The sequence below is a fragment of the Ochotona curzoniae genome, unplaced genomic scaffold, assembly GCF_017591425.1.
Source record: "Ochotona curzoniae isolate NIBS_2020 unplaced genomic scaffold, NIBS_Ocur_1.0 patch401, whole genome shotgun sequence".
Taxonomy (NCBI): Eukaryota; Metazoa; Chordata; class Mammalia; order Lagomorpha; family Ochotonidae; genus Ochotona; species Ochotona curzoniae.
In genome coordinates, this window is record NW_024466975.1 from 207,316 (window position 1) to 232,822 (window position 25,507).

Below are 25,507 nucleotides of genomic sequence, written 5' to 3' on the forward strand. Positions count from 1 at the left end.
ATCTGAACTTGTCAAAAGCTTCAACTTTTTTAATGTAAATATTCCACTAATTATACTCAACTGATCTTTAAGCTAACATACTGGTTTCTTTTAATCCCAGCAGATAACAATGATTCCATTGTATCATAATGCTACAGACCTTTATCAAATAGAAGGAATTTTTGCCAGTAGCCTTTGTTTGAATTTTGATTAAAATGATTTCATGTCTCCAAACCCCAAGTGTGAAAGAAGCTTTAATTGTGTATATGTATATCACAGATTTCAAAAGAGATAAAAGATGTTTGTAACAGAGTATAAAAGAGGGCTCTAAAATGTCTACAATCACACAAACTGGTATAATGAAAATCTATAGGTGTTTCTGTGTTATATATATTAACACGAGTTAATATATTAACACTAGTTAATACTACATATATTATAACTTAAGCTGCTGTCTGTAATTGTTGTTAACAAAAGAACCCATGGGCTCTGCAAAAACTACTTGAGATAATAAAGATCATTTCAAATACTTTAAAGATATTATTAGGCAGAAATAAGTTTCTACCTTTGCAATTTACAATTTGGTATAGGGAAGTTTTCTCTTCTGAATACTGGATTTCTTAAGTGTAAATTAAGAAATTGCATTTTATAATATACAAAGTGCATATAGCTTTAAGATTTTGAGACTCCATGATTCTAGATTCTATTCTGGAATTCCGCAATTAAAAACATATTTATGAAAAAATATAGTGGCAAACCACTACTTTACGTCATTCAAATAGAAATGTGATAAAATAATATCCATACTCTAACTCCCTTTCACAAGCTTGCTTGTCTCTAGAGAAATACAAATTTACTTTTGAATTAGCAAATTTTAATCTTTTAAATATGAGTTCTAAGCACTGATAGATTATTGTTTGAACTGCTTTTAACGAGACAGCAAAAAAGATTCAGCTACATGAATTTTGCTGATTTTATTGGAACTGAAAAATACCAGATGATTCATTTCCAGTTTTTTATGTTTCCCCAGATAGGGAAATGGGTATAAACTTATAAGTAGAAATTAAAAAAAATTTTACAAATGAATATGCAAAGTATACATACAGTCAGAGCTCTTGTAAAATCACTCCAGTACTTCTACGATGATTTACAACAGAAAAAGGCACCAACTGTGAATTACTATCCCTAAAACTAGGAGCATTTTTAGAGAAGGCTAAATATGTTATAGAAGAGATGATCAGAAAACAATTAGGCTCTTCACTATAAAAGTGAACAAACTAAGACTAAAACTTGGCATGTGATACACAGCAGTCATGCTACTACAAGGATGTCATTAAAACCATTTTAGTGCTAGCAGCATTGCTTAAGTGGCTTCAAGAATAATGTACTATTTGATCTACGAGGATATATCACAAACTTAAAACAAATGCACAGAATGTTTGTGCTCCTGTGCTTCCCTTCAAAGATCTATGTTTGCAATCAGAGCTAAAAACAAAGCAAGGCCTTCAGTTACACATGGTAGCAGTGTCATGATAAATCTAAATTAATTCAGTATTTGCACCATGCACAATCCTGATATGTTTGTACTATTTTATGTAATACAGTTCCTAATTTTACTTTTCTTATTAAAAATCCTCAAATTGTAATATTTTATTTATTTAATGTATTAAGAGTATTTTGGCTATAAAACCAAAACCCTCAAGACATATTTGTTGAATAACTGCAATTGTATTTCAACAATGTCTTTGAAAAACACAAAATAATTTATAGTACTATCTATGTAAAAATATTTGGTACCCCACTTTTTTCCCCTATCTGAAAAACAGTGTCATTTTTCCTGGCTGTGGGCGAGGATACCTACAAGTAGAACTACCTTGATCTCTAAATGTAAATATTGAAATAATTAATCACAAATGACCAAGGAGAGAAAACACTATTTTCCTTATTTGGTTCATATCACATAATTATTTTTGTCTCTCTTATCATCTGTGTGTTTGACAAACATGAACACAAACAGTTTGTGTTAACTCAAACAACCAACATTACTGTTTCCCTGGCACACTGCCCAGGGAGGCGCCTTCACACCAAGGAGGAGATGCCAGCCACAGCACAGAGGGACATGTGTGCAAGACAGGCAGGCTGACTAAAATTGTCCCACAGGAGTCACAGAAGGTTAGACCCATCCACAGAGACAGGATGAGTTCTCATGCTTTAGACCTCTTCTAGGATGTCACTGTCACATTTAGAAAATCTCAAATCATCAGATATCCTGCACTCTCCTTCCTTTGTCACAACTCAAACAAATGTAAATTCTGATGGCTGCCAGCATTGGTGTTTTACGTTGTATTCTGCTACCATATTGCTCTAGCCCTATTTCATTTAGGCACAGATCAAGCTAAGTATTAACACTGAGAAACTGTTTCAATATTACATACATTCGTTGTTAGTTTCACAAGTCTACTTCTTCTGTAAACAAAATGGAAAGACTGGGTCGTTTTCCTTGCTTGTGTGTTGTGAAAGAGGAACAATACAGTCAATCTTCCTTTTAGTCCTACTGCAGATTTCTACGGCTTAGAAGAATTTAAGAGCTGCTCAGTAGTGTACCAAACAAGATTTCTAAGACCAAGACTCAAAACCTATATCCACAACTTTCTGAATGACCCTGAGAAACATACTTAATTCTATCAACCTCACCCTACTCATTTGCAAAATCAGAGTATTAATACTAATTAATGTTGAACTTCTATAAAATACTTACCAAGATAATTTTTAAAGCACAAAATCATAGAATGTATGGGCTATTTGTATACATATTTACATCCAAAGATGCCTTTATTCTGAAAGTTTTTTTAAAAAGCATTAATCCCCAAAAGTCAGAGCTACCCCAAATAAACAAATTAAAACTATATAAAGAAAACAATGGAGGGAGAGATGAGAATAACTGTAAGACTAATTAACTGGCATGGTGTAAAGCCAGAGAGTTAGCTAATTAACTAAAAAATCAGATTATTGGGGAGAGAGAGACAACAAAGTTAAAAACAAATGACAAGTAAAATTAAAGCAAACGGGAGAACACAACCATACAACATTAAAAGTGGAATGTACAAATGTAACACTAAAAAGAAGATTTAAAGGAGTGTTTTAATAAGTCAATACTAGCATATATGAAGATCTTATGAAATATGCAGTTTTCCAAGAATTGCACTAACTGAAAAAGAAGCAGCAATATAAGGAAACAATTATCTCCAAAGGAAACTAGATATTTTATGAGTATGCTTTTGAGAATTTCAAGAAACAATACACAGGTAATCTAGTCAATATTTTACACAGCTTAGAAGATTAGGAAAAGTTTTTCTCTTCAAATATGAAGGCTGGTTCAAAAATCAACAAAGATAGCACAAATGAGGAAAACCAAAAACTAATCTCATTTATGATTACAGAAGCAAAAATAACAACTATAATATGAGCAAATAAAATTATGCAGTACATTAAAACAAGACTATACCATGACTAATCAGGGTTTATTTCAACAATAAATTTAGAAGATAAAACTAGTATACTACACCATAAAATAAAATGTAATTTCTCCAAGAAATGCCTAATAGAATAGAAATAATTGAGAGGCAGAGAGAAAGACAGAGAAGAACAGGCTTCCTATCTGCTGATTCATTCCCCAAATGCCCATAGCACCAAGGATTGTTCTCCATCCAGGTCCCCGACTCAGGTTTGAGATCCCACTCCATGAGCAGAGTCCGCATTGCCAGGAAGTTAGAACTGGGAGCTGGGGCTGGGAACCAACCTCAGTCTCACCGATATGGGACACAGGGCTCTTAACCAGTGTTTTAATTGGTATGGCAAATGACCATGCCTAAAATATTTTCAAGCGGTAAACTATAGCTTAAATCCATAACCTGCAAAATATCCATGTGAAATATTTTTAAAATCCTGTATCAAAACTACATAAAACAGATTCTTATCTATTTTGCCTAATATTAGTCTTGATAATCTAGAGACAATTTTAATTTGCAGGGGGGAGAAAGTGAAGTCAAAGACACACAATCACCAACAAGAGGGAAAAACAAGTCAGCTGGACTATGAAAATATCTAGAATACTTAGTAAAATTAATAAAGTTATTAAATAAATCAATAAAACAAACAGCAAAATTCACTAGCATCCCTAATTACAGTAAGAGCAACAACAAAAACACACTGAGGTTCCACCAGTGAGATTGGCCTATATTCAGAACTCTACTAACAACACCTGCTGACATGGATGTGGGGAGAAATGTACTCTCCTTCACTGTTGCTAGGAGTGTGAGCTAGTACAATCACAATGGAAGTCAGTATGGAGAGGGCTAAGACAACTGAAAATTGATCTGCTGTATGACCTAGCAATCCTACTCCTGAGAATACAGCCCAAGGAAATGAAATCTGCACATGAGAAAGGGATCTATAATCCTGTATTCACAGCAGCACAATCTACAAATGCAAAAACATGGAAACAACCCAGATGCCCATTAAAAGAGAAGTGAATAAAGAAACTGTGGTACATCTATTCCATGGAATACTACTCAGCTCTTAACAAAATGAAATTCTACTATTTGCAACAAAATGGTCTCAATTAGAAACCATTATGCTCAGTGAAACAAGTCAATCCCCAAAGGACAAATATCATATGTTCTCTCTGATATAAGGCAACCTTCATGCAAAACGCAAGATCAAGTGCCTTTCCAATACAGGTTTTGCTACATATCAGAGGGTTTGATATTTTTGCTTTTATTTTCATTCATTCAAAAAACGTTTGTTTTTCTTATTAATTTCCTCACTGACTCATAGGTCACACAATAGCATCAATAGCATCTTTTGCTTCAGGAACACTTTTTATTTACCTTTTCACTTCTTCAGTGACACATTGGTCATTAGTAGCATGTTATTTAACTTCATATTGTTGTAAATTTTCTATTTTTCCCTCTGTTGTTGATTTTGTTTTATGACTTTTCATTTAAGGGATGCATAGTAACTGTTTTAGAGACTATTCACATAGAGATGTGAAGATACAGTGCAGTATGCATCTCTATTTCCAAATCAAAGATGAAATCCCAATGAAACTGTTGAATACATCTTGTTAATAGGATACTGGACTTTCTGCCATTGTCCATGCCTACAATGTCAGGATACGCTTAAATAGCAGAATAATGTACTTAACAACTAATTGTGAAGAACTATACTATTGTAATGATATAGGAGAAATCATTGGGGGCGGGGGAGGGGGGAGAAGAGATTTGGGAAAGAGGAAAAGGGAAACCCTGGAGCCTACGAAATTGTATCATGGAATAAAATTAATAAATTAATTTTTAACACAATAAAGACTATCTTACTTACAGGAGTAAAAATATGTTACAAATTATAAAGGAAACATCAAAGGCAATGTATTTAAGGAACAAAATTGGCTTTATAAAATAAAATAAAAAAGTCTTTTTACTTTGTTGAATTCTTTAATAGCACATGAATCATGGTTGTAATGTGATTTTAAAATATGATACTACAAAAAAACAAGTAAAATACTAGTTGAATATAAACTATATAATAAATAAAATTCTATACTTAAAAAAGGAACAGACTATTTTTGATACATTAAAAAGTTGGATGAATAGCTTGAATAGAAAAAATTCAATTCTATAAAGATACCAATTCACTCTATAATTTTAAATAGCGGTTAACTCTTTTCAAAAGCATTTCAAAGAGATGAGTGTTTGGTGTGGTACTGACACTGCTGGGACATCTGCGTCTTGTATCAGAGTGTCTGATTTGAGTCCTGGTTCCCCTCCTACATGCCAGCTTGCACTTAATGTGTGCTGTAGCAAGCAGCAGGTGATGGCTCACGCTCATGAATCTCAGCCATCAGTGTATGATTACCCTGGCTAAAGCAGGCATTTGGAGGCGTGAACCAGCACACAGAAGACCTCTGCTTCAGTGTCTGCCTGTCTCAACCTCTCTGCTTTCCAAATAAAATGTAAAATTAAGCAAAATATAATTGATGAGTTCATAACAAGTGAAAAGCATTTTTTAAAAAATCTAAGATAAACTTTACAGAAGTGTATAAATACCTAAAAAAAAAATCCTTCAGAATGTCATTTTGCAATACTTACTTTACAAAAATACTACAAATATATATATATATGAAATAGATGCTACTTATTATAGCATAACATAATACTAAAAATATTTTAGATGGAAAAAATTTATTGAGTAACCGAAATCCATAAATGATTCCAACTATGGATCACAGTATAATATGCTGCTTTGAGAGGAATAAAATGGATTTGTTCAAGAGAAATAAAGCGAATTAGTTAATAAATGGGACAGGGATAACATTTGATGATTGAGAAAAATTAAGTTCTGTATTTAGTAGACATTATGAATCAAAATGCAGTTAAAAGGGATTAAAGAGGTAAGTGTTTAGAAGTGTAGCTAACTAATTGGGAGAAAATGTCTCAGAGCACTATCTAATCTCAGCATGGGAAATCTTTCTGCACAACACTCCCCTCTACCAACAGAAATGTGCAGTTAAAAAAGAATAGCAGTATTGACAACAAAACCAGAAATAAAGCAAATGGTTAAAATGCACCAAAAGGACAAATGAAAGCTAGCAAGTTTAAAAACATATTTTAACAATTCTTAAAAAAAGTAAGAAGTAGACAGATTCTATAAATAGGCAACTAATATCAATAAGCAGTTCACAAAGGAAGAACCATTCAATAGCAAATTAATGTATGCAAACCTCATTATTTTCAATAATTAGCAACAAAACATTAAATCAGCAATGGTATGCTGTTTTCAGTTGATCAAACCAGCAAGAAATTTTTAAAATAAGACATGAAGATAAGAACTTGCAAATATTGTAGGTGACAGTACAAAACATTTCCTGCACAATACTGGCAATATGAATCTTTTATTTTAGATTTATTTTATTTTTATTGGAAAGTCAGACATAGAGAGAGGAGAAGAGACAGACAGAAAGATCCTCCGTCCATTGATTCACTCCCTAAGCAGCCACAATGGCCAGAGCTGCACTGATCTGAAGCCAGGAGCCTAGAGCCTCTTCGGGGCCTTCCACGCATGTACAGGATCCCAAGGTTTTGGGTCGTTTTTGAATGCTTTCCCAGGCCTCAAACAAGGAGCTGGATGGGAAGTGGGGCTGTAGGGATTAGAACCATAGCCCATATGGGATCCTGGTGCATGCAAGGTGAGGACTTTAACTGCTAGGCTACCATGCCGAGCCTAATCTAAAGCCTTTTTTTAAAAGAACATATTCTTTGGCCCAAAAATTTCATATTTAAAAGGTGAAAGATTTATACAGTCTAAAGAGAAACCAGAGTATAGAATTTCATATTTAAGAATACATCCTAAAGAAATAACCATTAATAAGTCAAAAACACTTAACAAAATGTTATCCACATTGTAGATGCCTTTTATGCTTAAAAACATTAAAAACAACATTGAATGAAAGGTCAGACAAATTATGATATTCACTTTATCCATATTTTCTGCTAGCAAAATATTTTAGAAGCCATCCTAGTCCAGGGAAATCCATAGATTGTTAAATCAGAAACATGGATCATGAAAGAATAGTACAAGATTGAAACTAATTTTGTAGGAGTAAAACTCTACCACAGAGGCCAGGATTGTAGCCACCAGCTGTGAAACCAGCATCCCAAAGGGTTGCCTGTTCCTCTCCTGGCTGTTCCACTCCCAAGCCAGCTCCCTACAAATTTCCTGGGAAAAACAGTGACAAGTGGCCCAGTTGTTTAGACCTCTGGCAACTACACGAGAGATCTAGATGAAACTACCAGCTTTTGGCTTCAGCCTGGCCAGTGCTGCTCAGTGCTGAACACTGGCCATCTAGGAAGTGGGTCAGTAGGTTGCTCTATTTCTCTCTGTGTGTAATTTTGACTTACAAAATGAATAAAATAAATATTTAAAGCAAACAATATATCTAACAATTTCATAAGCCAACATTGGAGGAACACACAATAAGATACATGTAGAATTGAAGAACCAAAATCTGCACCGAGAAATCATCAAATTAATAGAGGGAAACATAAGATATTGACATTGGTCAAGACTTCTTCGAAAAGTCACCAAAAGCACAGGCAGTCAAATGAACAGGACTACATCAAACTAAAAAGCTTCTATACAGCAAAGGAAATGATAAAATAAAGAGACAACCAATGGAATGGGAGGAAAAAGCACTACAACACTACAGATAGGAGACTAATATCAGGGTTTACAAAGAGCTTTAGAAACTCAACAGCAAAACACAATCCTGTGAAGAAATGGACGGAAGACATGAGCAGACATTTTTCAAAAGAACAAACTCAAATGGCTAATAGACATATGAAAAAGTGCTCAGGCTCCATAGCTAGCAGGGAAATACAAGCAAAAACCAGATTGAGGTTCCACCTAACTTGAGTGAGAATGGCCTCTGTAAAGAAATCTCCTAAAAGCTCCTTCTGTCGTCGATGTGGAGGAAAATCACCTACTCCACTGTTGATGGGAGTGTAGGCTAGTTCAGCTGCTATGCAAGTCAGTATGGAGAACGCTAACACAACTGAAAACTGAATGAAATTCTGCCATTTGAAAAAAAAAAAGGTCCCAACTAGAAAGCATTTTTCTCGGTGAAATAAGCCAATCCCCAAATTGTCCTCTATCGCATATGTTCTCTCCGCATATATGAGGTAACCTTTATATAAAATATAAAACAAACAGATATATAGATGAACAGAATATATACATATGTTCTTATAGATGAACTGTATGATGGAGACTAGCATACTGCGAAGTAAAGATATGTTGCAGTAGGCATCTCTATTCCCAAATAAAAGATGGATTCCCAATGAAACTGTTAAATATACCTTGGCAAATACGATACTAGATTTTCCACTTTTGTCTGTGTCTGCAATGTCATGATTCACTTAATTAGCAGAATGGTAACCTTGTACCTGTTACTAAAGGACTATACTACTTTAATAATGTGGGGAAAATGGAGAGAGAGGAAAACAGAAAGGGAGAAAAAGAATGGAAAGGGAAACTCCCTATACCTACAAACAGTATTATGGAAGATAATAAAAATAATTTCAAAGTAAATACACATTTTTAAAAGAAAAAAAATTTTGTATTCCTTTGTGTATTTTGTGCTCCTCAAAAATAAATACATATGAATTCTATTAATCAGGGTGAAATAATATCAAAGACTGTTAGCCTGCCTGTCATAATGCATATAAATATATAAAGATATAATTTAAACCACAGAAAAATTTTGGAATACTGATAAGAAATTTAAGTGACTAGAATACATCAAGTTCTATCAATGTTTAGATAAAACTATTTGAATATCTCTGGTACTTTAATTAATTTTTGGAATTCTAATATTATATCCTGTTGAAATATTCTCCACAAAATATACTAGATGTGGTGACAAAATAACAAAATATGAGAAGAAATAATACTACATAATGAATGAGAATGTGTAAATTAGTAAGAATATTTTCTTTTATGTTCAGGTAACTCAGAACAGTGCAGTTCACATATGACATATAGAATCCAGAGAAACAGTGAGAGAAATTTGAAAGGGCTAGTTTTGTATGTGTTGTACTTTTGTGGTTTATTCATTTTGAATAGTAAAAACCAATGCTATTGTTATTGTAAATTCATAATTGGAATTAAATATAAATCAGAATGGAATGTGATAAATGGGGTGAAAAGATTACCCTGAAGTATAGTATAAAAACTGTTTAATCTTCACATTAAAGAGTTTGCTTCCACATTACTAAGGAAAAGTTAGACCCCCAGCATTCGTGCTGGCAAAAGCTTGCCTTTGCATAAACCATTTCTGTTCTCACTGTTATAAAACCAAAGACTTTGAAAACAGAAGAAAACACAGAATGACGTGCAGAGTAGCACACACCACGTTACTGCAGCTGGAGAGAGAATATGTCACTAATGACTTTCTTTCTACCCGTCAGTTATAACTTCAGTTTCGTTTTTTGTTTTTTTTTCCAAAATAGCAAATGGCCTTTATGAGTACAAAACAGAATCAGTGAAATTCAAAATACTAACAAATTTCCACTTCATTTTGACACTGTAACAGTTAATGGAATGAGTTATTAATTATGCCTTTGGAAAAAGATGATTTCCTTTTTCTGTTCATCCTAGTATGCCTGAAACTAAACAATTTCTCTAGCAAACGCAAATAATATTTTCAGCAGATATTTATTGCCAAATTGTTATCTTGACTGAAAATATTATCTATAAAAATATGATGATTTCATTTAAAGCGAGTAGATACATTCAGAAAACTAATGTGATTATGTTTCTAAATTGACACAAATCAGGTTGATGGCCATCTGTGGGTAAGGGATGACTGGTACAATTAATTAATGAAAATAACGTTTCTTCAAGCTACATTAAAAAAATCTAGTAATATAAAATTTTAACCCCACATAGGAATCAAGACTTTTCTTAGCTGGTAGGCTAATTTAGCGCTGGAACAGACAAGGACTGTTCACTTCTTACTACATGTCAAATGATGACATCAATCACATGTGTTCGGAACCAAAAATGTCCAACCTCTTCTGTTTCAGGGCTTAAAAAAACATTAGATACTATGAAATATGCTTAAGATTAATCAACATATGATCCTACAGGCACATTACTAATAACCACAACAACTTACACAAATGAATAAGTATCAAAGATCATAGGACTTCACATGTATTAACTCTCTTAATGAATTAATGAAATCATTATCCCCATTTTTTAGTTGAGGATTATGAAACAGAAAAATTCAGTGGTTTCCCAGCATCACTCATTTAGTCAATAACACAGCAGGATTTGAACGAAAATGAGACCACCACAAAATGCAGCCAAACACTATTATGTTTAGCCCACAGTGTAAACCTTGTTAAAGGTGCTATAGGTGGGTCTACTGATCAAAAGGAGTTCAAATCATGAGTCTGGATTCATAAACTAAACTTTTAAGATTTTTAGAAAAAAAAAAGTTGGTTATCATTAACTCAATTTTGCCATCTGTTGATATAGTTTGCAATTTTAATGCATGAGTATACCATAAGTTAAATATTTACAGAGCAGGCAAAAATTTCATTCATTATGCATTATTTAGAATAAAAGCTCAGGAACAAATTACACTCCCATGTACAGTCAAATGTTAGTGGTAAGAAATTAATGCTATATAAGATCGTCAAATAAGTTGTTCCAGAAAATAACTTCTCTACACTGGCATGTTTGAGTTTTTTCTTATTGTACCTTTAATTTCTCCAAGAAGTTCACTGGTATTTAATCTTTCCATTTTTTCCTTCCAATCTTTTGAAAGTAGTTTTTCCATGCAGGAGGAATCTATGAAAGTACAAAAGCAATCATTAAAATGCATATATCTTACAAGTTCAGAAGACAAGTTTACGGAAAACTTCTCAGTTAAAAAATGCATAAACTTATTTTTGTTGCCATTATTCTACCCTAGACTGTGGTCAATTATATGATTCTATTATAACATACTGTCTTCTTTTTTCAGAAGATGATTTAATCAAGTGTCCAGGGGAAGAAAGGAAATGCTGGTTAATCTTTTCTTAATATTGTAATTCTATCAAAATTTTGCTGATACTTACCATTTATTAAAGTGATATACTACACAGGGGGCCTCTTTCCTGTGAGTTAAAAATTTAGATGCTACTCATCCAGGTGGCTTTTTATTTTATTTTATTTTATTTTATTTTTTATTTTATGTACAAGTAAAATGTACGTGCTTCAAAAAGAACAATGACAGAGCTTCCAGGATGGAGGCCAATCAACCTGTAACCACTTAATTCTTTAAAAAGAAACATAGCTTTTGCTAAGCACCCATTTAGAGGGAAGCAAGAAGAAAATAAAGTCAAGATGTTCTCTAAGTGGTGAACACTGATAAAAACTTTTATCTCATATACAGTGATATATATTTTTGACACAAAAAAATATGTAAATGTTGTGCCAATGCAATTTTAAATAATACACTAGATTACATAAAGTAGTTATATTTGGTTTTTAAACATTCATAAAGTTTACAGATATTCAAACGTTAATGTCTAAATTTTATCTCAATGAGTTAAATTTTTTCTCTCCATTCAGATGGGTTTGAAAATAGAGCTACTGCTTGCAACTGTTTACTTCTATCTTTTCAGCCTCAAATCTTAACAAACAGGTCACATTTCCAAAAGGGAATGCAGATTTAAATTCTAAAATCTTAGTGCAAAGCATACTCCCTTGAAAACTTAACATTCCAAGTGTCAAAATTCTGATAACTTCCTTTTAAAATTATATTTGAAATGGTTACTCCAATTCCAAATGCCTTTTTCTCTCCCATATCAGCACCTATCTGTTTAGCATTTTCCCTTTCATTTTTTTTTCTCCAGCTTCTAAATCCTCCTTGAATTTTTCAGAATGACAATAAGGTCAAGATGGATCTAAAAGGCTTTAGGAAGAAGATAAGCATTAGGAAAAAGGCAGCAAGTCCTGGTTTAGAAATGAGAAGACCACTGCATAGTTACAAACTACTGAAAAAATTAACATCTGTCTTGTGACATGATCAATCAATCAAGAAATGGATGGAATCCAGATCAGCGTATTGTGAAAGAGCTGATAACAACCATGCTAGCTGGCTATCCCAGAGACTAACATTCTTTCTAAACAGAAGTCAGCTTGATTCTATTAAGTGAAAGTTCCCTGCCCTTCTCCCGCTTTCTTCCTTACCATCCTCCCCATTTCCTTCTTCCATTGTTTTCTATTATTTTCTAAGGCTTCACCCCTGGCCCAGTTCTAGCTGTTGTAGATATCTGGTGAACCATTGGATCAAAGATCTCACTTTCTCTGTTCTGTGCATGTGTGCATGTGTGTGTGTGTGCGCACCCTTTCTCTCTGTAACTCTTTCAAATAAGTTATTTTTTAAAAAGATAATGCTTAATTTATTCATAATCATCATGAATTCTGAACAACTCCACAGATCAGAATTAGATACACACTAGAGATAAAACAGGCTAAAGTATGTCTCTCATATCTATAAATAGATCTGAAATCTTTCAGAGTTCTAAGAAAAGAATGCTGAAACTTTATGGGAGAAAAGTACAACTATATGGACAACAAGAATGCATACTCAACTGTAAATCAAATCACATGGACATAGCTTTACTCCTTATAATTAATACAGTTAACACTTTGAAAGCATTTTCATTCCTATTATAACAATAATCCTCACTGAATTACCTGGTGAATCTGACCATATGAATTCCCATGCCAGTAGCAGAAATGAGCAGTCTTTCACATCTACATTTATAGCCATAAAAATATTTAGTAATATCACTGCCTCTATCTACAGGATAATGAAAGTAACTAATCTCAATTCCATGATATTACAGGAAGACTCAAAACTCTAAGAAAGTCTCTTGAAAAAGTATCCTTTTTCTCTTCTAAATATCTGTCTGCTAAACCTTTGAGGGCATACCTACCACACAGGTGCTAAGAACTCACGATACTTTGAGGTAAAGCATGCAGAATGAGGGAGGGAAACATGAGCAAAAAAATCTTATCAAGTATGGTCAATTCTAGACAGAGACCAGTGCTGCTGCCCCTGAAAGGTTTCTGATTTGAAACAAGGAAATATTTTAACAGGTAAAATATTTCATGTAAAATTTAATAGCTTCAAATCTGCTCAAAACAATAGCCAGTAAAAGCACAAATTTAAAGGATGAACCCCCATTATCACGCACCTTCAACTATTTGAACAAAACATTAATTTTATGGAAACAATTGATACATCATATTGCTTTCTGTTATGATCTAGTACTAATGTAAAACAAATAAATAAGACCCAGTTTGTGTAGCGCACATGGAAAGCATAAGATCACACATAATGGTTTTAACATGGTACTCATGTGGCTGACATCTAAGCTACTCATAGATTATACTGCATATAAACATGCTTCACACAATTCATTTGAAAGCAACTAACATATTCATGGTGTTATAGTCCATCAAAACTATGAAACAATATATAGTAACTTTCATCATCTTCAATGATTAGGGACTTCAAGTTGTCATCAACAGAAAAACGGAAAGGGGCCATATTCTTTTTGGAAATTGAGATAAAAAATCATAGCACAAAACACCAAAATGTGATCGGGGACTGGACCTTCAGCAGAGTACACCATCTGAGATGCCCACATGGAGCAGCCGACCGCCCAGACTCTGTCTCCAACCCAACTTCCTACTAAGGAGCATCCACAGAGTCAGCAGATGACGGCTCAAGTACCTGGGTCCCTGCCAGCTACCTGGGAGATTAAGTGGCACTCTAGGCTTCTGACTTTGGCATGGCACAGCCCTGGCTATTGTGGGCTTTGCTAATGAACCAGTGGAGGAAACATCTATTTCTGTCTCTCTATCTTTGTCTCTCGAGAGACATATCAATTATCTCTCGATTAACAGACAATTGATATTTTAAATATCCCCATATCATATACATATTAAAATTGAAGATAGGACATTACATTTCAGTTTTAAAGTGAAAACTGTCAAAAGTTAATTCCTCCCTTTTGAAAGAATTTGCTTTAACCAGTACCTATTCGGGGAAATGTAGCACTTTACATTGGTCTTGTCTAACTTTTTAAAAATTACAGTGGCTAAAACAGGGCTATTGGAAATGTAAAGCTGTTCATTATTTCTCATTTATACTTTAAGCAAGGTTGTAAAGGATTTGATATGTTATAGGAGAGATCTCTGAAATATCTGTAAAAGAAAATGCATATTGGGCCCGGCGCCGTGGCCTAGTGGCTAAAGTCCTCCCCTTGAACGTGCCGGGATCCCATATGGTCGCCAGTTCTAATCCCGGCGGCCCCACTTCCCATCCAGCTCCCTGCTTGTGGCCCGGGAAAGCAGCTGAGGACAGCCCAAGGGTTTGGGACCCTGCACCCATGTGGGAGACCTGGAAGAGCTCCTGGTTCCCGGCTTCGGATCGGCACAGCACTGGCAGTTGTGGTCACTTAGGGAATGAATCATTGGACGGAAGATGTTCTTCTCTGTCACTCCTCCTCCTCTGAATATGTGACTTTCCAATAAAAACAAATAAATATTTAAAAGAAAAAGAAAAGAAAATGCATATTACAGGGACGAGCATTGTGGTTCAGCAAGTTAAGTTGCTACTTGTGATGCCTGAATTCCATATTAATGTCAACTGGTTTGAGTTCTGGCTGTTTCACTTACAACTCAGTTTCCTGCTAATATGCCTTAAAAAACATCAAAATATGGTCCAAGTGCTAGGGTCCTTTCCACCCATGTGGGAGAACCAGATGAAGCTCCTGGCTGTCAGCTTCAGCCTGGTACAGGCCCAGCAGCTGCAGTTAACAGAGTGAACCAGTTGATGGGAGATCTTTCTCTTTCTCTAAAACTCTTAAAAACTAAATAAATCTTTAAAAGGGGGAAGAGACACAGGGGATATTTTAAAAACACATATCAAGCAAAAACTTCATGAGTTTCAAAATGTACCACAATAAAATTTTCATTTCATTCCATTTTCACAAATTTTTTATGCTTTCTTACAAATTATTTCTCAATTTTATAGCTTCTGGTTTCACTCTTTCCTACGTAATTGAAATGTTCTCTCTCCAGAAATATTTATTTTAAAAGACAGAGTTACAGAAAGAAAGAGGCAGAAATAGGCCTTTTGGTTTATTCCCCCAAATGACTGCAACAGCTGGAACTGGAGCAGAATGAAGCCAGGAACCTGGAACTCCGACAGGGTAGATGGCAGGGTTCAAGTACATGGGCAATCTTCTACTGCATTCATAGGCACATTAGCAGGGAGCAGGATTAGAGAAAAAGAACCAAGGCTCATATGGGAAGCTGGTGTCCTTGGTAGCATCTAAACTTGCTGTGCTACAATGTCAACCCTGGGGATGGAGGCCACTGCATGGATAGGAAAGCAGTGGTTCTGCTTCTTAAGTACCTACATTTCAGCTTGGGTAAGTCAAGAATGCTTTACCAGGGCTTAGTAATATCCATGTGTACTAGTGATTAGTTTCATGTTAAAAGAGAAATGCAAAGTAGGAGTACATAAGATTTTTATTTCCTAATTTATATGATGATATTACAAGAATAATCTTAAATTATTGCAAAACAAAGCTTCAGCAGAAGCAATTCCTATTCTGCATAAAATAAAGGTCCTTAAAATGAATAAGAGAATAAATTATCATCAAAATGAGAACATTAGGAAGATAAAATGATAATGAGAAAAGTTTATTCTACTTTAAAACAATTTATCTTTAAGTAAACACTTATTATTCCTTTTACCTCAAAGAAACATTTAAAATTAAAAATGTTTAAATTTTAGAAACATGACATGGAAAATATAATATTTTCGCAGGGAAAACAACAACTGCTGCCTCTATGTAAATATATAATTGATTCTATTAATTCTATAAGAGTTAATAAATGAAGAAATCCTTTGTCTTTTCACCATAGAAATCATCAATTTCACACAATTTTTCTTTCCATCCATGACAATTATAACTTTCAAAAATCACCCACTAACCTTTGTTTAGAACCAAACCCAACAATATATATTAAATCCCATTGATCATCCATGCCACATTTGTCAGCAGGAAACAGAGATGCAAGTGTCAGTTACTGTAGTCTGCCACAGTAGCAAGTGCCTCCACAATACAGTGGGATAAAATTGGAGCTTGGAGAGCTTGAAGAGCACTCTTAAATTTTAATTAAAACCCTCAAAGCTCACTAAAAATAATTAGACACTAAAATGTGCCAGTTTTATTTTGAAGTCACTGTAATGTACGAAGCATAATCCCTGATAACTGCTTGCTCCTGCGTTTCTTCTCTCTTGCTCTCTCTCTTACTTTCCTTTACCAACACCCAGCCTCTGAGTCGGCCTCTGCCTCTCTCTCTGCTTTGCCTCCCTCCCTGCTCTGCCTGTGTCTTGGTGTCCTTCACCCCCTTCTCTCCCCAGTGAAACAACTGATTTTCCAAATAAGATCAAGGGTGTATAAATAGAGGCTGTTTTCAGGCCTGCTCTTCACGCTGGGAGGCTGACAGAAAATACAGCAGAGTGGGTTTTTCAGACTGCACCAAATAAACCTAGAATAACTTCTCTAACCGAGTGCCCAAATCACTAACAAACTCGAGATAAAATTCAGTCTGTAAAGAATACCATGACTTATATCACTGATCTTTTTAAATCCAAAAACCAAACCTTTAACCTCATAAATGTTTTTACTGTCTTAAAATATCTCATACAATGCTATATTCCATCCTATTTTTAGCCAGGCAGCAAGAGAAAGCATGCCTTTCCCATACAGCAGGGCAATGATATAAACATCAACACAGATGCTCTGCCAGGAAGAGCTGGACTTCTCAAGCACTTGATCATTAAGGAATGCACCAACTGTTTAGGATAATCTCGTGCCAGCTCCCCTTTTGCTCCACACTCCCCTCTGGGAGTGGTCAGTCTTGTCCTGGTCCTAATTTTTCATTTTACTCCTCCATAGTTGCCCCCACCATCTTCAAAAAAGATGAGAAATAGCATTTATGCCTAGCAATGAAAAAGCAGGCTCACTTCCCCAAACAGACCAAAACTTTAAAACAATTAACCCTCCCCTCTTCTTTGAGATAAATTACTAAGTATAAAATGCAATCTGTTTCCTTTGTTTACTCAATATGAACAATTTGTAAATGACTCAAGGATAAAATTCAGAAAATGTTGTGCTAAATTAGAACCATTATAAACATGCTAATGACTCAATGCTGGAGTAAAACAGGCATGATCGGTGTGAAGAAAGAGATTTAGTTCCTGTGAAATTCTGTTGTGCTGCCTTAAAATGATTTGGCCATTAAACCAGATATTTTCCTTCCAGGAAAAATGTTAACTCCACAGCCACTTCACTGGATGGTTTACTGTTAACATGTCAGTGTGTGTGGGTGTGTGCTGTGGCAATGAGAATAACTAGAGGTGTATTAGAACCGTTAGATGCCACAAAGAAAAGATAACTGCTAAATCTAAGACTGCCGCGCTCTTAAAGACTGAAAAGTGCTTAAGGCCCAGAGTAATGACTAAATTGGCTGATCTTTCAGTTTCAAGCACCAGCATCCCACACGGGCACCGGTTCACTTCCCCACTGCTCCACTTCCCATCTGGCTGCCTGTTAGTGGTCTGGGAAAGCAGTTGAGGACGGCCTAAAGCCTTGGGACCCTGCAATCGTGTGGGAGACCCAGAACAAGCTCCGGCTCCTTCCTTCTGGCTTTTGATCAGCTAGAGACATTGTGTCCATTTGGGAAGTGAAGCAGCAGCTTGAAGAGCTCTCTCTTGGTCTCTCCTTCTCTCTAAATATGCCTTTCCAATACAAACAAATAAAATCTAAAATAAATAAATAAATAATTAAAACCCCTACATTCGAAAGTTAAAACGAACACATTTTCAGACATCATCACATTAGGTAGAGAATTCTCCCTCTGCACCAATTCTAAATATATCGCTTTGGCATTCCTTAATACTGGTTCTTTACATATATTCATAGATGGTATAGTGTTTTATACGTGCAGATAAGAGATTTCTCTTTAAATGTATTTTCTAAGGCTGCCTAAAACCTAAACATTAAACAAAGGAATCTTTGACCACCAATTTTCTCTTGCATATTCATCAAAGCATAACCATTTCCAAAGGTAATACAGAAAAAGCAGAGAACTTAGAGCTGGCATTGTGGCATATGGGTAACAATGCCAAATGTGATGCCAGCCTCTCATATGGGTACCAGATCATGCCCAGAATGCTGTACTCAAATCTGGGTCTCTGCTAATGTCCTCAGAAAAGCAGCAGAGGATGGTCCAAGTTTGGGGGCCCCTGCCATCCATGTCATAGACTCAGAAGAAATTCCTTGTTCCTGGCTTTGGCCTGGTCCCACACAAGCTCCCTGCTAAAGGCCTGGGAAAAGCAGCAGAAAATGGCCCAAGCATTTCCACATGAGAAACTTCTGACTTGTCTTCCACATGGGTGACTTCTGTCTTCTGGCTTTGGCTGGCCGAATGCCAGCCCTTGCAGCCACTTAGGGACTGAACCAACAAACAAAAGACCTCTGTCTCTTTCTCTGTACCTGTCTCGTACCTGTCTCTCCCTGTCCCTGACTTCCAAACGAAAGAAACGCCCGGGCTTGGCACAATAGCCTAGCAGCTAAAGTCCTCATCTTGAACATACCAGGATCCCATATGGTTGCTGGTTCTAATCCCAGTAACCCCACTTCCCATCCAGATCCCTGCTTGTGGCCTGGGAAGGCAATCCAGAGGGTGGCCAGGGCCTTGGGACCCTATGCCTGCATGGGAGACCCAGAGGAAACTCCTGGCTCCTGACTTCGGAGTGGCTCAGTTCCAGTCGTTGCAGCCACTTGAGGAGTGAATCATCAGATGGAAGATTTTCCTCTCCATCTCTCCTCGTCTCTGTATATCTGCCTTTCCAATAAAAATAAACAAATCTTTTAAAAAAAAAAAAAAGCACCTTCATCAAATACCATCTCGTGATTATGCATTTATGCATCACTTCAAATTTAAATTCTTTTCTTTGAAAAGCAAAATGATTAACATTTACTAACACATCATAATGCTCATGAAAAGTGTTTTTGAACATTCTTTCAGGTGTTGGTGCTATGACGCGGCAGATTAAGCTGATGCTTTAATTAAGCAGATGTTTTAATGAGTGCTGGTTTAAGTCTCCATTGCTCCACTTCTGATCCAGCTTCCTGTAAATGTGCCTGGGGAAACATCAGGAGATGCCCCCAAAAATTTGCCTCGCCTCCCATGTGGGAGACCCAGATAGAGTTGCAGTCGCCTGTCTTCTGTCTGGCCCATCCCTGGTTATCGTGGCCACTTGGGGAGTGAACCAACTCATGGAAAACCTCTATCTCTGTGTCTGCTTTTGCAGAGTGTGTGTTTCTATGGTTATTAATTTTTTCTTTGTGTCTGGTGCTACCTGGGACCTCTCTATGAAGTCTTTGTGTTTATTAAAACTACAAAGATTTTCTCCTATATTTTTCTCTGTTGCTGTGCCTTTTGAATAAATGTTTTTTTTAAAAAAACAGAAATTCCTCGAAACATAACAAATAGCTATGCAGCCTGGTTTTATAAGAAGAAACTTTTTCAAAACTGTTGCATTATTTTATGCTTCTACTCATATTTAATCAAAGTTTTAGCTACTTCCTAATTTCACCATGAGATACTATTTAGTTATATGCCTTATAATTCTATTAACTTTCGTTTGTCTTGATAATTTCATTTCATTGTCCTGTTGAGGAATAAGTTTGCTAATTCTAGAATCCTAATTTAATTACTACTTTCTTTTTTACCATTTCAAAATATGAGTATACAACTGTAATATCTTTTAATGTGCATTATTTCTGATAGCATGGATGATTTCTATACTTATTCCATTGTACATAACGTATCTTTGGTGCTTTTAAGACTTTTTCTCAATAGTTTTCAACAATTTGTTACCCATGTGCTTTGCAATGCATTTTCTTTTGTATTTATTCTATCTGGATTTAAGGGCTTGTATATATTTTTTAATTGGAAAATTTTACCCAAGATGTATTCAGTTCCTTTTAACAGTCATTGCTCAGCCACTTCAGTTACACGTATGGTATACAATCTGTTCTTAGGGGCTAGAATGCTCTGAATACTCTCTGATCTTTTTTATTTTTTCCTGCTTTTCTGTGTTTCCATTTGCATTGCTTCTATAACACAACTGAGTTTTACTACTATCTTAGCCTTCTATTTGTTATCTGCATTTAAATTTATTTTTTCAATTTTGAGTTTTCTAAATATTATTTAACCAATGTTTCTATCTCTCTCAATACTAAAGTTATATTTTCTTTCAAATTCCTGAATAGAATAGGTTTATAGGAACTGCTGTGTAGACACACTGATTCCATAACCTCTTTTATTTGTGGATCCTCTCGACCTTCTTGCTTGTTCAGATGTGCCTTTGGTAGATACTGGACAATATGTGTGTTACATAGTTGAATATTTGGAATTTGTTCTTTTAAAGACTTTTGACCTTTATTTTCATGTGTATTCATTTACTCACAGATCATTTTGGTCCTTTTGAGACTTGTCTTTAAACTCTGTTATCATAGCTCTAAACTGGTTTCTATTGTAGGACTAGTACATTCCTATACCAAAGGCGTGACCTTTCTGGATCTCGAACAATTGCCTACATGCTCAGTGAGGGTACTTTAGTATAGTGTGCTGGAATTTAAATGTTGCCTAACCCACGTGAGCCCTGACTGTTGCAGTTACTACAGTATCATTTCCACATAGCTGTTCTTTGCCCAGCCTCTTAGAGTCACACCCTATTCATGGTGCAGTTTTATCATTCGGTTAAACACTTCAAGAGACTCCTGAGACTTTTTTTTAGCTCTTTCTTTGTATAGCTACTTTCACTTTCAGAATCACTCTATGAATTATAGTTATTAGAATTTCTTCAAACTCTGATCTCTGATTGTTCAGTTTATTGAGGCTGCTCAACTGTACTCGGTTGCCTCTAAATGGATCACAGTCTGATAAATGCCACAAGCTAGTAAGCCACAAGAATCTCAGTATTCACCCCATTTCCCTTCTCTCATACACTGTAATCTTTCAGTTCCTGCTTTATAAGTTCTTAAAATTATAACAAAAATTGTAAACATTTGATCAAAATTTCCTTTTGTTTATCTTATTAGGCTAATTCATTATCAATTATTTATTTATGGCCAGAAGTTGAGACAAAATATTACTTCTTAAAATACGGCGACATCAGAGCACCAATTCCTTTTTTAAAAGATAGCTTAGTGATTTTTTTCACTAACTGCCTATGAATATCTTGACATTTTCCAAAGCAGAGGACCAACTATTCTTCATTAAAGAATTTCAAGTGCAATAGAATTTTACAAGTCATAAAAAGAAACAGCGCCCATTTATCTGTTTTAAATAATAGAGGGTAAAACCTAAGAGTTTTGGGACCCAGTGTGGTAGCCTAGCGTCTAAAGTCCTTGCCTTAAACATACTAGGATCCCATATGGGCACTGGTTCTAATCCAGGTGACCCTGCTTCCCATCCAGCTCCCTGCTTGTGGCCTGGAAAAGCAGTCAAGGATGGCCCAAAGCCTTAGGATCCTGCACCCACATGGGAGACCTGGAAGAGGCTCCGGGCTCCTGGCTTCAGATCAGCTCAGCTTCAGCTGTTGCGGCCACTTGGGGAGTGAATCAGGGGATGGAAGATTTTCCTCTCTGTCTCTCCTCCTCTCTGTATACCCAACTTTGCAATAAAAATAAATAAATCTTAAAAAAAAAACCCAGACTTCTAACAGAAATAAGAAAATGTAGACTTAGATCCTGATTTCAAATATATGTACACAAATGAAATAAATGTGAGATATTACATATAGTGGAACTACATGAAAAACAGAATATAACTAAGTTGATTACAACCAGTAAATTTGAAACACAAGGATATACTGAAAATAAAATGATAAAATTAATCCAAGGGTCAAAATCAACATAGTAAAAATAGAAACTACTTCAAAATCAACAAATTATAATGAAAAAAATCTAAGACCTTAGAATTACATATCAGTTAACAGAACTATTAAAACTTTAGGTATATATGTTATAAAAGCAAAAAGATTAGAAGTCAATCACCTGCACTCAATCCTAAATGCCAGAAAAACCATGAAAAATTAGGCTCCAAAAATAGATATGAAGAAAATATTAGAGAGCATAAGTCTATGAAATTGATTATAGGAGTCTGATTTTTAAAAGTCAATAGAAGCAAATATGATTCTTTGAAAAGATTCTAAATTTTTTATATTACTGATCAAGTAAATAATGAAAAAGGAGAATTAATTTATATATACATGTCTATATATGTACATATGCAGCAAATTTTTTCCTTTTTTTTATTTGTGAGGCAGAGACAGACTATTCCCACATATGGTTTACTCTCAAAATATCTGCAATAGGTAGGATTAGGCCAAGGTCAAATTGGAAATTAGGAACTCAATAAAAATAGTCAATACGAGCGGCAGAGACCTAGCTCTTGGAGCCATCTGCACTGAATCCCAGTGTTTTCTTTAACAGGTGGGAATTCAACTATATTAATATAGGGCACAAATCTGCTAAGCAGCATCTTACCCACCAAATTAAACACCTTCCCCACAAATGCCATTATGAGTGATTTTCCACAAGCCCACTGACAAGACAAAACTATCAATTATTTTCTTCTATTCAATATTATCCTGAGGAATTCTAGAAACAAAAACATGGTGAATAAAAGAAAAATGCTTCTACCACTGGAGGTAAAAAGTACCCATTTTGAAATATCAAAGAATATTCTGTTTTTTTTATACCAAGTTCTGCACTAAGAAATACTTAGGAAGGGAAACAGACTCCAGCCCCTTCAAGATTTGGTGTGCGGAAAGAAAATGTCCTTCCATCCCATCTCCACTATCCTGCAAACTCAAGCAGGGGGAAAGGCTGAGAGGCATTAGTAAAATTCATGGCCCACATTCACTAAGCACTGCGACCTAAAACAGAACTGTGGATTGCTTCCCCTCCCATCACATTGTATTACTTTCTACGACAATTTGTGCTACCTAGCACAACATGTCTGCCTTTCAGGAATTATAAAACATACTGCAAGGCAGAAAATAAAATTCTAAGAAACTTACTAAGCATCAGTACCAATTAAATACAGCAAGAATGTTAGAATTATCAGGCCAGGAAATTGTCTCACTATAGATTCATTCGGTACAACAATTAAGATACCACGTGATACTCCCACATTCCACATCAGGGTGCCCAGGTTCAAATTCTGGATTCTCTGCTTTACTCCAGTTTCCCTCTAATGTACTCCCTGGGTGGCAGTGAGATGGCTCAAGGGCTTGGATCCTTGCCACCCACACGAGAGGCCCAGATTGCATTCTTAGCTCTCAGCTCTCAGGCATTTAGGAAGTTAAGCAGCAGATGAGAAATCTCTCTCTCTCTCTCTCTTTTTCCATATATATCTCACTTATATATAAATTAATTAATAATTAATTCAAATTTTAACATTAAAAGAGGCTAAAGTAAAAAACAATGGACAACATGCAGAAACACATTATCAATGTAAGAGAAAAACAGGAAATCTGAAAAAGAATAAAAAATAACTAATAGAGATTAAAAGTACTGTCAGCAAAAAGAAGAAGAAGAAGAAGAAGAATCCTGATGGACAGATTTGTACATTCCTGAGGACAGAATCTGTGAGCTGACGGGCATATCAACAGAAATATGTTAAAATAAAAAGTGAGGGGAATAAAAAAGTCTAATATCCAAGAATTATAGGAAAACCACAAAAAGTGTAACATACATGTAATGGAAAACCAGAAGAAGAAAAAAGAAAAGAAGTAACAATTCCTGGAAGCAATATTTAATGAAAATGTTAAGAAATTAAACTTAGACAAACCACAGGTCCAGGAAACACATAAAATATCAAGAATTTAAAAATACAAAAAAGAAAGGGCTTTGATGCAGAAGTCAAGATACCATCTGGGAAGCTTACACCTAGTTTAACGTCTTGGTTCTGTGGCTTCCAGCTCCAACTTCCTGCTAATGCACACACTGGAAAGAATCAGATAATGACTCAAGTTCTTGGAAGCCTGCCACCCATGTGGGAAATCATGATGGCATTCTAGGCTTCCAGTTTTGGCATGACCCAGTTCCAGCTGTTGCCAGCATTTAGAGAGTAGAGCAGCATTTGCAAGACCTCTGTCTGTCTGTCTCCCTTGGTCTTTCAAACAAATTTTTAAAATAACATTTTTTAAATTTTAATTAAGAAAAGAGAAAGTAAGCATATCATGTATATCACATGCAAATGAGAAAAATCAACGGAAAGTAAAAGAATATTTAACAAACCAGAGGGGGAAAAAAAGCAAACTGATCTAATAGGATCAAGACTAAGAAACGAATTTGACTTTTTAGAAATCTTGTATCTTAATCCATTTTGTTCAACTGCAAAAACAAAGGACTGTTCTATAAATCCAGCTTTATCCTAATACAAAAAGCATACAAAAATATCGCAAGAAAATTATAATGCAATAACTGCCATGGACACAGATGCCAAATCCACCAATAAAATATTAGCAAATCAATGCAGCAATGTATGAAAATACTTGCATACAAGTTGGGCCCCCATAACCAAAAATTCAAAATCTGAAGTGCTCCAAAATCCCTAACTGTTGTGGGGTTGGTGGTACTCAATGAGTTGCAAGTTTCAGAGCATTTTAAATGCCAGGTTTATAGACATAGCGATACTCAATTGCTTAAATCTATGCAAACATCTTACAACTTAAAAAGATCCAAATTCTGAAATAAATCTTGTCCCAAACCTTTCAGATAAGAAATACTCAAGTTTTACCATG

At 35.2% G+C, this 25,507-nt stretch overlaps 1 protein-coding gene across 1 annotated transcript in view; it reads right to left on the minus strand.

Annotated features, from left to right (window-relative positions):
- Window positions 1-25,507, minus strand: part of LOC121167618 (transcription factor SOX-6-like) — a gene marked incomplete at its 3' end in the record, with an annotated part of 317,078 nt that overhangs the window by 204,410 nt on the left and 87,161 nt on the right. The window contains exon 4 of the mRNA XM_040997162.1: window positions 11,305-11,394. Within this exon, the coding sequence (XP_040853096.1) occupies window positions 11,305-11,394 (90 nt within the window). The remainder of the gene's footprint in view (window positions 1-11,304; window positions 11,395-25,507) is intronic.